The sequence below is a fragment of the Pongo pygmaeus genome, chromosome 18, assembly GCF_028885625.2.
Source record: "Pongo pygmaeus isolate AG05252 chromosome 18, NHGRI_mPonPyg2-v2.0_pri, whole genome shotgun sequence".
NCBI classification, from domain to species: Eukaryota; Metazoa; Chordata; class Mammalia; order Primates; family Hominidae; genus Pongo; species Pongo pygmaeus.
In genome coordinates, this window is record NC_072391.2 from 81,560,018 (window position 1) to 81,573,082 (window position 13,065).

A 13,065-nucleotide genomic window follows, 5' to 3' on the forward strand; every position below is an offset into this window, starting at 1 on the left:
TTTGTGAAATGTCGAGCCCGCTGTGCTCCATTTCTGTAAAACACACACGTGCACGTGCACACACGTATACACATACATGCACACGTGCAGATACACAGGCTGACAGTGACAGCACACTCACACATGTGAAATGCTTCATGTGCTCAGTTTCATTTAAATCTCACAAGAAACACACAATATGAGGAACTACCCACGTGCCCACATCAGACAGGAGGACCCCGGCGGGTGCAAGGGTGGAAGTCGTCTCCTCATGGCTGCACCCTTGGCCAGTCCCCGTCCAGCAGTCCAGCAGCCTCTTCCGAAGAAGCTTTTATAGGCAGATAGGTTGTCAGCCCAGCTCGAAATGTGAACAAGGTAGCAGCCGAGCCCCCACCCACCCTGCTGCACTCCTCTGCACGTCCAGCCCCGAGCCCTGTGTCAAGCACACCTCCTCGGGAGGAGACCGCCCCAGCCTGCAAGGAAGTGCTCATTATGGAGAGTGGAGAGTGACAGGCCACTCCCGGCCACGTCTCCAAGCAAGCCAGTGCCCCCTCCTCCTGCTGCCACCGCCCACTGAGCTGCCTGGGCTGCAGACGCCCTGGTCGGAGCGTCTGGGGCCAGATGTTATAGGGCAATCTAAAAATAACCGGGCGAGCCAGCCCCCATCGAGGAAGGGGCATGTGCTGGACGCGGACACATGATCTGAGGGACCCTGCTGGGTGGAACTAAGAAAGTCCAGCAGACTGTGCACGCTCCTGTCCCCACTCGCAGGCCCGCGCAGCGAGAGGGGCCCCTCTTCTGTGTGCGTCTAGAAGGTCGCTGCCCAGGGAGGAAATGCCTTTAACCAGCGTGGGGCCGGGCAGCCGCAGGAGGCAGATCATCCGGGCTCTGTGCCTCTTGCTACTTCTCCACGCCGGCTCTGCCAAGAATATCTGGAAACGGGCTTTGCCTGCGAGGCTGGCCGAGAAATCCCGTGTAAGTGCCTGGGATGGGGAGGCTGGGGCAGCCTCTGTGGGTGGGAGGCAGCCTTGAGGAGAGGCAATCCCTAGACACTGCCTTCTCCTGTAAGTGCTCCCCCAAAACGTGGCAGGGCAGGCGTCTTCCTATCTGTGTGTGTCTGAGTTGTGTGGTGGGCAGATGGGGCTCACCCCCCCAAAAAGGACCCTTGCCTGTGAGTCAAGAGGCAAAAGACACATCACAAATGTGCAAAAGAATCGTGCCTCACTTTTGCCTTGTTACAAAAGTATGCTTGCTCCTGAAAGACACCATCTAATTTCAGAGCCCCAGGACTTAAACGGAGCATTCCGTCTCCATGATCAGTACCAAATGTTTGTGAAATACACTTATGCATTCATGTGGTTGTTTATTCATTTAGCAAACAGAATGAATACATTCTGCCAAACAGAATTTTGCAGAAACCGCTCTGGGGAAGGCACTCTGTGGGGTCCTGTGGATAAAAGATGAAGGAGGTACAAGCCCCCATCCTCAAGGGTGGCGTGGCTGAGGTGCAGAAGCAGTTGGGTGACAAACGATGGCAGTACAAAGAGAAGGCATGAGGCAGTGAGTGGCAAGAAATACACGCCCTGGGGCCAGATGTCTGGGTGTGAATCGGACTCTGCTGCTCATTAGCTGCGTGACTTCTCTCAGGCAAGCTGCTTGACGTCTCTGAACCCCAGCAATCTCATCTGCAAAAGAGAGAGGGATGCATTTCTTCACACAACTATGTCTGGGTCGCCACTGTTTACCAGGCACTGTCCTAGGCTGTGGGGATACAGACCTCAGATCTCTGCCTGGGGAACTCACTGGGGGGCTGGGGGCTACAGAGAATAAATGAGAGAGATCTCATTTATTAGTGTGTGCAGTTTGCGAGTGCTGAGGAAGCAATAAAGCAGGAAGGGAACTAGGAGAGAGAATGGGGTGGAGGAGACTATTATTTTTGCTTCCTCCCACCCCTCAGAGATCACAGATCTGCAGGGACGGAGTGAGCCAGGACGATATCACCACACAGAGGGCTCAAGAAGGTAATGCTGGCACCAACAGCACCCGCGTGAGGATTAAATGACTCAGTATGCAGAACGTCTTTGCAACATAGCAAGCTGGCAGTGCATCTTGGCAGCTTTCAATCAAATAATTGTGACTTTGGTTGGTGTTGCCTAACAGGGTAGCATGTAGGTTCCTTGGGGTAGGGCGGGGTTCTGTTTCACTAGTGTGTGCCCCTGGTGCCTGCCATTAAGTCGATGCCTGGTACATTCTTGTGGGTGAATTATGAGTGGATGCAGTGGTAGCATGGGATGTGTGTGCAGCTCTTCCCCAGGAGAGTCAGACAGGGTTTTTAGGGTTGGGGACAGTGGACCTGGGGCTTTAAAGGATAAATAGGAGTTTGCCAGCTGGAGAAGAGGGAAGAGAGAATGATTAATGACCCCAGGCACGATGGGGTGCCCAAAACTGTATTGAGGCAAATCTGGGCCTCCAGGGCTCATATTCTCCATGTTCGGCACGTGCTCGTGGTGGGAGACAGGAGGCCTCCGAGAAGTGGAAAGAGTAGTAGAGTGACATGATGAGGCGCTTGGAGAAGGGAAAGCTCGTGTGAGATGGTGTAGTCACCTAAGACTTCCTGGAGGAGGTGGAGACCCTGACTGGATCTTGGGGAAGGATTAGGAATTAGGAGGAGAAAGGACATTCCTGGAAGAAGGCTCAGCATGAGCCGAGACTCCCAGGCAGAAGTGGTGCATCTGAGAGCTGCTTGGGAGACCAGACCCGGCCAGAGGGGAGGCATTGAGAAGGGGTGAGAGACTCTTCTCAGATTTTATTGACTCCTCTGTGCTCTTCTCTGGTGCAACAGGATGATTTAACCCTCACCTGTAGTTAGTAGCACTTTGGTTCTACACCCGTAGAGAGATTCCCAATATGTCATCTGATTTTATCTCCACCATGTCCCAAGGTGTCATAAGAGCCAGCACCGCGACATCCACACAGGAGGGTCAGGGTTGATGTGCACGGGGGATCCGGGGGAGTCTCTAAAACACAGGCCTGAGTGGGCTGCAGGAGCTGATTCACTTGTAGCCACCACTGGTCAGGATGCAAGTGCTTTGAATTGGCTCCTCGCTGAATTGAATCTTTCCCTGGTTATCAACATATATTGGCCTCCTTCCTCAGCGCCTAGACATAGGTGACGTTTATGCAGAACAACTGTGCCCACCAGGCGCGGTGGCTCACGCCTGTAATCCCAGCACTTTGGGAGGCCAAGGTGGGCGGATCACCTGAGGTTAGGAGTTCAAGACCAGCCTGGCCAACATGGTGAAACCCTGTTTCTACTAAAAATACAAAGTTAGCTGGGTGTGGTGGCACATGCCTGTAATCTCAGCTACTCGGAAGGCTGAGGCAGAAGAATTGCTTGAACCCGGGAGGCGGAGGTTGCAGTGAGCCGAGATCATGCCGTTGCACTCCAGCCTGGGCAACAAGAGTGAAACTCTGTCTCAAAACAACAACAACAAAAAAGAACATCTGTGCCTCAGACCTCAGAGAAAGCCCTGGGCAAAGACAGGCTGTTGGCTTGTGGCTCCGAGGACAGGGACGGCTGGGAAGAGCGCCTGGCCTGGAACTTATCACAGGGAAATCTCTAATGTGCTGTGCAATCTTGGACCACTCACTGCCCTTCTCTGGTCCTCAGTCCTCACCTGGGAAATGAAGATGGAGAACCTATGACTTTCATGGCCCTTTCGTTCGACAGAGACTTAGGGGTGATAGGAAGCAGCCCCCACATCCACAAAGTCGAGACTTCCCCGTGAGTCACCACTGCCTGACCCTACACTGAGTCAGACCTTCAGCCTTGGCCCTGACCCTCAGGGGCTATGGGCTCGTCAGAGTGAGGAGATGCTGGGTGTGTGCTGAACTGGCTTGCACCCCCTCTGGAGAGCCAGTTTCACAGCCATGATCACAAATTAAGTTATATAAACTTACAATTAAATAATTTATATTAAAAAGAAAGGAAAGAATTTTTTTTTTTTTTTTTTTTTAGGACAGAGTCTCGTGGTGTGATCTTGGTTCACTACAACCCCCACCTCCCCGGCTCAAGTGATTCTTGTGCCTAGGCCTCCTGAGTAGCTGGGATTACAGGCATGCACCACCACGCCCGGCTAATTTTTTGTATTTTTAGTAGAGATGGGGTTTTGCTGGTCTCAAACTCCTGAGCTCAGGTGATCCGCCCTCCTCGGCCTCCCAAAGTGCTGGGATTATAGGTGTGAGCCACCGCACCCAACCAGGAAATACTTCTTATTAGAAATGCATCACTTTCCAATTGTATTGCTCCATTTTGCTATTCTCTCGGCTCCCGGGGTTTTATGTCTTTTGCATCCGTGTGGTATGACCAGGAGAGAAGCTACTCCACATCTCTTCCCAGTCCCATTCAGTGGCCTCACGTGGGTTGCCTGAAATCAACCACACTGGGAGTATTTACACCCTGGAAATTGGCCAGGGCTACATGCGGAGAGGTGGTGGTTCAGTCCCAACCAAGCGCAGGGCTGCTTGTAGCCTGCTCTACTCTCTCAAAGCCTCGTCCCCCGGCAGAGTGACTTTTTTGTAGAGGACTGGTCTCTTAGAATGGGGCCGGTTAATGTCGTGAGTGCTGTTTATGCTTCTTGGTCTAAGCATGCAGAGACAGTGCCAGAGACGAACACACTTGCCTTCCATTCCTGTGGGAGGCCCTTAGGGGAGGCTTCTAAGGAGAAGTGCCGGGTCTCCTGCCTTCTATCTCTAAGACCTTCAGGAGTTTCCTTCTCCTATCTGAGCCTCAGTTTCCTCATCTGCAGCATGGGACACAGTAGTGCCTGCTTTGCAGGGTTCAGTAAAAAGACCATAGAGCCTACAGTTCCCTGCCTGGCACAGAACTGCATCCCCTACATGTGCACTACGGACAGATTTAAAAACCCATTCCAGGCCAGGCACAGTGGCTCATGCCTGTAATCCCAGCACTTTGGGAGGCCAAGGCAGGCGGATCTCCTGAGGTCGGGAGTTCAAAACCAGCCTGACCAACATGGAGAAACCCCGTCTCTACTAAAAATACAAAAAAATTAGCCGGTCGTGGTGGCGCATGCCTGTAATACCAACTACTCGGAAGGCTGAGGTAGGAGAATTGCTTGAACCTGGGAGGCGGAGGTTGCGGTGAGCCGAGATCGTGCCATTGGACTCCAGCCTGGGCAAGAAGAGTGCAACTCCATCTCAAAAAAAAAAAAAAAAAGAAACAAAAACCCCATTCCAGAACCAAATATTTAAGAGACTGAATAAAACAGAAGCAGAACATTTGTAAATAGTCCAATAACCTTTCCATGGAGCTCAGTCGGTTCTGTGGAGTTGACGTTTTTGGCTTTTCTTTCCTGGCATTAGATGAAACTCCTGAGAACAATGATTTACTGAGTGCTTACACTGTCAGGACAAGCGTTTGCCACGCATTCGCTCTTGGGAGCCTCTCAACAAATCCACCGGGTGGGGCCCATGGCAGCCACCATGCGGGCCTGGGTCTGCGCAGCCCCTGGCCTGGGCAGGCCGGCCCCTGCTGTCAGTGTGACTGTGGGTCTGTTTTCCCCTCTAAGCACCCCTTCAGGGCAGCTGGAAATGGTGGTTCAGTTTGCACCCTGCCCAGAGATGCTTGTCCTGCTGAGGGGGCCTGGGAGGGGCTACAGCAGCCAGGAGCTGATGCCACTTTCTCTTTCAGATGCATCCTGCCAGACGTGGCGGGGGGGGGGGGCATTGCAGCTCATCTATCTGGAGGCACCCCCTGTGCTAATAGCAGTAGGGGACTGTAGGAGCCAGCAGTGGCCTACAACTCGCGTTCCTCAGTTCCCCAACCTAGTTCTCCTTTCCCCCATTATTTCTGTGAGCTCCTGAGAGCCTTCCAAACATCCTTTTATTTTTTGCTGAGATAGCAAGAGTGGGAGAGGCAGATGGCCTGGAGCTGTGCTTTCACCATTCCATGAGTTCTGACCTTCACCTTCATCTTTGTACCATAAGCATCTGTGTCTGCTGGCCCGAAGGCTTTCTCTGGCTGCAGGAGCACGCTCAGCCCACACACAGGCAGGCCAAGGTGCCGGGGAGGTAACACCTGTAGGAGCAAATGGAGCTGGAGCCCGATGGCCCGGCTGGCTTCTCACCTTTGGTGGGACATGAGTGAGGAGTGTTCCACACAGTTTCTCCAAGGTCCACTGGATTTGAGCTCCAGCACCCAGGCAGCCACCTGCTCATTAGCACTCCCTGAAGGGTGCCTTCCCTTTCCTGCTCAGCTTCCCACTCCCCTCCTAAATGTACTCCCTGCACTCAAATCCTGTCAGATCCATGCTATGGGTTGAACTGTGTCCCCCCAAAGATACATCCAACCCCTAACTCCTGATCCTTGTGAATGTGACCTTATTTGGAAACAGGTTTATTACAGGTGTAATTAGTCAAAATAAGACGAAATCATGCTGGAGGTGGGTGATTCCTTAATATGACCCCCGTTCCTTATAAGAAAAGGAGAAAGGGCTGAGCGTGGTGGCTCATGCCTGTAATTCCAGCACTTTGGGAGGCCGAGGTGGGCGGATCACCCGAAGTCAGGAGTTCAAGACCAGCCTGGCCAACATGGTGAAACCCCATCTCTACTAAAAATACAAAAATTAGTCGTGCATGGTAATGCATGCCTGTAATCACAGCTACTTGGGAGGCTGAGGCAGGAGAATCACTTGAACCTGGGAGGCGAGGTGGAGGTTGCAGTGAGCCAAGATCATGCCATTGCACTCCAGCCTGGGTGACAGAGTGAGACTTCATCTCCAAAAAAAAAGGAAAAGGAGAAGAGACACAGAATCAGAGACACATGGAGAGAAGGCCATGCAAAGACAGAGAGTTGCAGAGATCAGAGTGATGTGTCTACAAGCCAGAGAACATGAGGGACTGCCAGCCACAGCTGGAAGCTGGGACAGGCATGGAAAGATTTTTCTCCTTAGAGCCTCCGCAAAGGAACCAATCCTGTCAAACACCTGGATCTCGGCCTTCTGGCTTCCAGAACTGTGAAAGAATCCATTTCTGTTGTTTTAAGCCCCCGGTGTGTGGCATTTTGTTGCAGCACACTCGGACACGAATATAGTCTGCTCTGGGCATCAAGGGAGTCAGCTTCTGTTGGTTGCAACCGGCAACCCTGATTGAGAGACATTTCACAGATAAGGAAACTGAGGCCATTGCAGAGAATGACTTATCTGTGCTGCTTTGGCTGGGGACAGGTGGGGCTATCGCTATATCCCCAGAGTCTGGGAGCTTTCTCTGCTCCTTGAACCATGTGAGCTCATACCTTGCAGGACTCACCATCAAGACTACGAAGATGCCTACGTCTTGGGGGTCAGCGGGTGCTCAGTGGGCTCCGGAGACCACCAGCAGCACCCAGGAGGGGGTCTTCAAGGCTCATGGTTGAGAACCCCAGACAAGCCCCGGAACTGCCTGGGTGCTGGAGAGAGGGGATATGTCGTACTGATGTGAACAAACTCACTGTAGGCTTGGCCACACCCTGGTGTCTAGCCCAGAACCTGGCATGATGCGGGAATGGAAGGAATGAAAAGTCCATGAATAGCTGACTTTGGAGGGGGACCTTGGGCAAATCACTTTCTCCTCACTGGGACTGAGATTCTTCATCTGAGGTCCCAGCCCTGAAATTCCAGGTGGAAATCAACGAGTAAAGAAGCATCCCAGGTCCCTGTGTGGTTATCACCTGGGAGAGGGAGACAGGAAACAGGACACCTCTGTGCCAGGACTCACCGCAGCCACAGGGTGGAGGCAGACGGATGCCCATGGGCTGAGCACATCGCACCTGTCCACTCAGGGGACTAGAACTCAGCCATAGAAAAGTACGGAGCCTGGACACATGCCACTACGCAGATGAACCTCGAAGACATGATGCTGAGTGCACAAAGGCCACAGGTGTGCGACACTGGATGCAATGTCTAGAAGAGGCAAATCCAGCGGGACGGGAAGGAGATTCGTGGTTGCCAGGGGCTGGGGGAGGGAGGAATGGGGGCAACTGTCTGATGAGAGCAGAGGTTCTGCCTGGGGTGATGGAAAAGCCGCAGAAATAGATCATGGAGGTGGTTGCACACATCGTAAATCTAATTAATGCCGCCAACTCGCACACTTAAGATGGCTGAAATGGAAAATTGCATGTTATATATATTTTACCACAATAATTTTTCTAAAAAGCAGCGAGAACCTGAGGCACCTCTCAGGAATTCTGCGTGGCACAGAGTCCCTGTGAGTCCTCTGTGTCCCCAGCACCGAGAGGCAGCCTCTCGGCAAGTGTCTGCTCACGGTGCCCACTCCGGCTTGTGGGTCATCGTAGCTTCACGCCCACCTCCTCCGAGGCCTCTCCCTGAATGCCTCCTTATGATTTCCCTTAAACGTTTACATAACAGCCCAGCTCTTCCTTCTTAGCATTTAGCTCTGTTGTTGTTATTGGCATGATTTGTTTAGGTTTCTCTCTAACTGCTTTTGCAGATGACCACAAAAAGCAATTCATTTGCCTTATCTGTGTGCTGTTTTGTGTGGTGTCTGTGACTTGTCCTGAAACAGCCGCGTGAAGTCAGGGCCAATGTCTTCTGGTTCAACTCGGGACTTCCCATTTCCAGCCCAGCGCCTGAAACGCAGTGGGCCTGGGAATTATGAATTTACTATTGAATGAATGAATAAATTATGTTAAAACCTTCTGGAACAGAATAGAAGGGATGGAAAGTTCTAGAGGACTCTCGGGTGCACTGACTGACAATGACATTGTTGGGAAGAGTTGGTCGAGTTTGCCGTCTTGTGAATTTCTTTCTTTTTTTTTTTTTGGTCTCCCTCTGAGGAAGTCCCATTAACCTTGTGCCAAATTCTGTCCCCAGGGCCCAGCGTTAAGGGCCCCGGGCACCAGGAAATGGCATTCATCTACGCACGCTGAACTCTAAGCCCACTGTTCCAGGGAGCGACATATTTTTAGATGTTTGACGTCCAAATTCCAGAGGAAGAGCAAGTAATGCTTAGAGGAAAATTGGCTTTCTTCCTCCACCACGCAAACCAGTGCTGGGGTGCATGTTTATTGGTCTGGCCGCTAAGCTGCTGGAACTTTCCAAAGAAGGGTAAAAGCTCCTGCATGTGGAAGGAAGGGGGTGGTGAGCACTGAGGGAGGCATGTGGGTAGATTTGGTGGCAGCTCTGGAGATTGGATTTTTTTTCCCTAAATGGAAATGGTTTATAAATTCTTCTACTGATTATTAAAAGAATGATGTTTACTGTAAAAAAAAAATTCAGGCAACACAGAAAGTGATAAATTAGTAGAAATGATCTGAATTCTTCCTCCAAGATGTAAACTCTGGTGACATTCTGGGGTGTCTGTCTAGATTGCTTCATGAAGCAGTTACACACAGCACACATATTTTTTTCTTAGTGGTATTTTATTCATACTGATTCAAATTTCTTTTATTGAAATGAAATTCACATGACAGACAATTCACCCTTTCAAAGGTACAATTCAGTGGTGTTTAGTATATTCACAGAGTCGTGCAACCATCCTAACTGCCTAGTTTTGGAACGTTCCCATCAACCCTACAGGAAACCCCACAGCCATTAGCCGTCAGTCCTCCTTCCCTCTTCTCGCAGCCTCTGGCATCTTCCACTTTCTGTCTTTATGGATCTGCCTGTTGTAGACGTTTCATGGAAATGGAATCATCCAGTATGTGCTATTTGGTGTCTGGCTTATTCACACTGTTTTCTATGTTGCATTTTCACTTAATAATCTGTGGAAAGTGTGTTAACATGGTGGATCGGCATCTTCCCTTCTAAGGCCTGCCTGGTGTTCCCTGTGCCTTCACTTATGTATCCAGCCTCCTTTGGTTGCACATCCAGCTTGTTTGCTTTAATTGAATCTGGACTTGGACTTGCTGAATTGGGGTTCCCACTGCTGGAGCCCAAAATGGGCATTTCCCCACCTGCTTCCTAGTGATATCGGTGGCAGAATGGCTTTGCAAATCTATTTTTGTTCATCTATATGAACAAAATAGCCACCAGGTCAAAAAGCTTAAGGTAATCTTTTTTTTTTTTTTTTTGAGACAGACTTTCACTCTTGTCACCCAGGCTGGATTGCAGTGGTGCCATCTGGCTCACTGCAACCTCTGCCTCCCTGGTTCAAGTGATTCTCCTGCCTCAGCCTCCCGAATAGCTGGGATTATTGGTGCCCACCACCACGCCTGGCTAATTTTTGTATTTTTAGTAGAGACAGGGTTTCACCATATTGACCAGTCTGGTCTCGAACTCCTGACCTCAGGTGATCCACCTGCCTTGGCCTCCCAAACTGCTGGGATTATAGATGTGAGCTACCACCCCCGGCCAGGAATCATTTTTATCCAGGTAAGGCATACAGACCCGGAGAGATCTTGTCTGAGTTGTACTGTGAATGTGTGCTCAGTGGATACTTTGAAATAGACTTACTGTACAATCCCTGAGCAGGAATGAAAATAAAAGCTGGAAATCGCAGGTTGCTCTGCGGTTTTCACGAAGGTGTCGTCTGTCTGGGGTGAGTGTCCTCCTTTCTCAGAGGGATTTCATGTGGCATTATTTTGTTTTCATCTGAGAGGCAACATAAGCTGGGAGGCAAGGGCTGCAAAGAGGGGGCCAGGACAAATGTGTACCTGGGGGCCCCCGTTTTGACTCCACCCTGAGCTGGAGCTGGGCCACAGGAGGGCAGAGGGAGCACTTCGGGACGGGGAGGGAGCCCCTGGACTGAAGGAATGGGAAGAAATTGACAGGCACCATTGGGAAGCAACTCCCAGTTCCGGACTCCAGGGTCAGGAACGCCCCTGGAGGAGTAGGACAGACCCAGGTTCGAATCCTGCCTCTGACACTTCGCAGCTGCTTGCTCTTGGGCAAATGCTTTTAATTTTTTTGTGCCTCAGTTTCCTCACCAGTAAAGTGGGTTTAGAATAGCAGCAGACCCAGAGGGTGATACTGAAGATTCAGTATGTGAGGACCCAGCACAGCATTGGCACCCAGTAAGAGCTTACTAAATGCTGCCTCTCTTGCCATGAGCATGAATCACACAGCCCAGGATCTAAGCCTGGTGTCTGTGTATGGTGACTGCATGCCTCCGTTTCCTCACCTATGCAATGGGGACAGCAGTGGTATCTACTGGGGAGGGCTGGAGGTGACTTCAGGTGGTCCTCCGAGGGCAGTGCTCTTGCACATGCTGGATGGCTGTTTCTGCATGGCCCCTTCTCTTAGGAACTCTGCGAGTTGTTTGCCCTGGTCTTATCCAGAAATGATGAGGTTATCCAATCCCACTTTTCACTGTTGCTGATGGGTTTCTCGTACGTGTATCTGCAGCCTCAGCTGGACTGGAGCTCCTTAGGTTTATTCTGCATCTGCTGAGCATCTAACCTAACGCTATGGAGATGGTGGGCGTTCGCTAAATCATCAGTGAGTGAACTGAGGGAGGATACAGGGGAAATGAAGAAAGACTGGAAGAGATGAAGAATGAAGTTACTATGGGATGAGAGGCTTCTGAGTCCATTGATTAAAAATAATAAAAGGAGCCAGGCGTGGTGGCTCATGCTTGTAATCCCAGCATTTTGGGAGGCTGAAGCGGGCAGATCACCTGAGCTCAGGCGTTCAAGATCAGCCTGGGCAACAGGGCAAAACCCCATCTCTACTAAAAATACAAAAAATTAGCCAGGCGTGGTGGCGGGCACCTGTAGTCCCAGCTACTTGGGAGGCTGAAGCATGAGAACTGATTGAACCTGGGAGGCAGAGGTTGCAGTGAGCCGAGATCGTGCCATTGCACTCCAGCCTGGGTGACAGAGTGAGACCTTATCTCAAAATAATAATAATAAAAGGAATAAAAATAAGGTGATTAGCATTGCCAGTGCTGAGCCGAGCACACACAGGTGTGGTCTCTTTTGATTTTCATCACAAACATCGGCAGCAGGTATTACTTTTGTGTCCATTTCGCAGATGAGGCTCAGATACATTAGTGATTTTCCTGTATGATCGCACAGCCATGGGGTTCAAACCCAGATGCATCGGATTCCTGCACCTGAACCCTTAATCCCTGCGCAAAGCAGCCTTTGCTGTATAAGAGGTCATGAGCTTCGGTCCCTTCCATCTTGGGACACGGCTCCTAAGTTCTTGCCCCAAAGGATGCGGAGGCTCAGCTGTGAAAAGAGTTGGGAAGCGTTCCGAGTGGAAGGAACAGTGTGCGGAAGGCTCCAAGGCCAGGAGGAGCAGCGAATCTTCAGAAACTGAGGACAGCCGAGTCCAGCTTTACATTTTGAAAGCATCCTTCCTCATCTCTGGAGTGTAGGATATTAAGACCCACTCCCCTAGTTCACATCCACATTAAGTGAGCATAGGAGTGTGACGATGCTTGCCCATAGCACAGCCTTACACAAACACAAACGGCTGCCCCCACACCTGTGCAGGACCCCCGCTCTGCAGAACCCACTTCACAGGGCCCATGTGCAGATCAGCCAGTTAATGCATGTTAAGCACTTAGAAGAGTGCCCAGCAAACTGCCAGGGTGTGCTGACCACCGTCATCCTCATCTTCATCATCATCATTATCACAGCTTTTATTCCACTGGAAGAATATTTACTGAGTACTTGCTATGTGCCAGGCGCTGTTCTAGGAGCCAGGGACACAGGTAAGAACAAAACCAAGTTCCTGTCCCTAGGAGGGAGAAAAACAGCAAACCAATGAGTTCATGAATACACAGTCCACCCAAGGGTGATGAGGTGTGTGAAGCTCCACAAAGCAGGGAGAGGGGGAAGGGAGGGCTGTGTGAGCAGACCCCGAGCAGGCGAGCGCAGGGCAGATATGGTGGGTGGGCGGGGAGAGAGCCAGTGCAAAGGCCCAGAGGTGGGACTGGGTGGCTGGAGAGAATGAGTAAGGAGGGGAGTGCTGGAAGAGAGGTCAGAGACGTGGAGGGGGTCAGGGAAGCCAATTCCAGTCCAACCTCTAGGCCAAGAACCTTTGCTGTTAACTCCTTTAACCCATGGGGGCCAGGGATAAATTGGCGGGTAAGCTGTTTATTTCTCTGAGTAAAAATTCTTTC

General features: G+C 51.0%; 1 protein-coding gene across 2 annotated transcripts in view; it reads left to right on the plus strand.

Annotated features, from left to right (window-relative positions):
• Nucleotides 1–464: 464 nt before the first annotated feature.
• The window catches only part of WFDC1 (WAP four-disulfide core domain 1), a 35,069-nt gene continuing 22,468 nt past the window's right edge, over nt 465–13,065 (plus strand). The window contains exon 1 of one of the 2 annotated variants that reach the window (XM_054452662.2): nt 465–954. In XM_054452662.2, the coding sequence (XP_054308637.1) occupies nt 814–954 (141 nt within the window). In that variant the 5' untranslated portion in view covers nt 465–813. The remainder of the gene's footprint in view (nt 955–13,065) is intronic. The other variant, XM_054452664.2, reaches the window with a different exon arrangement.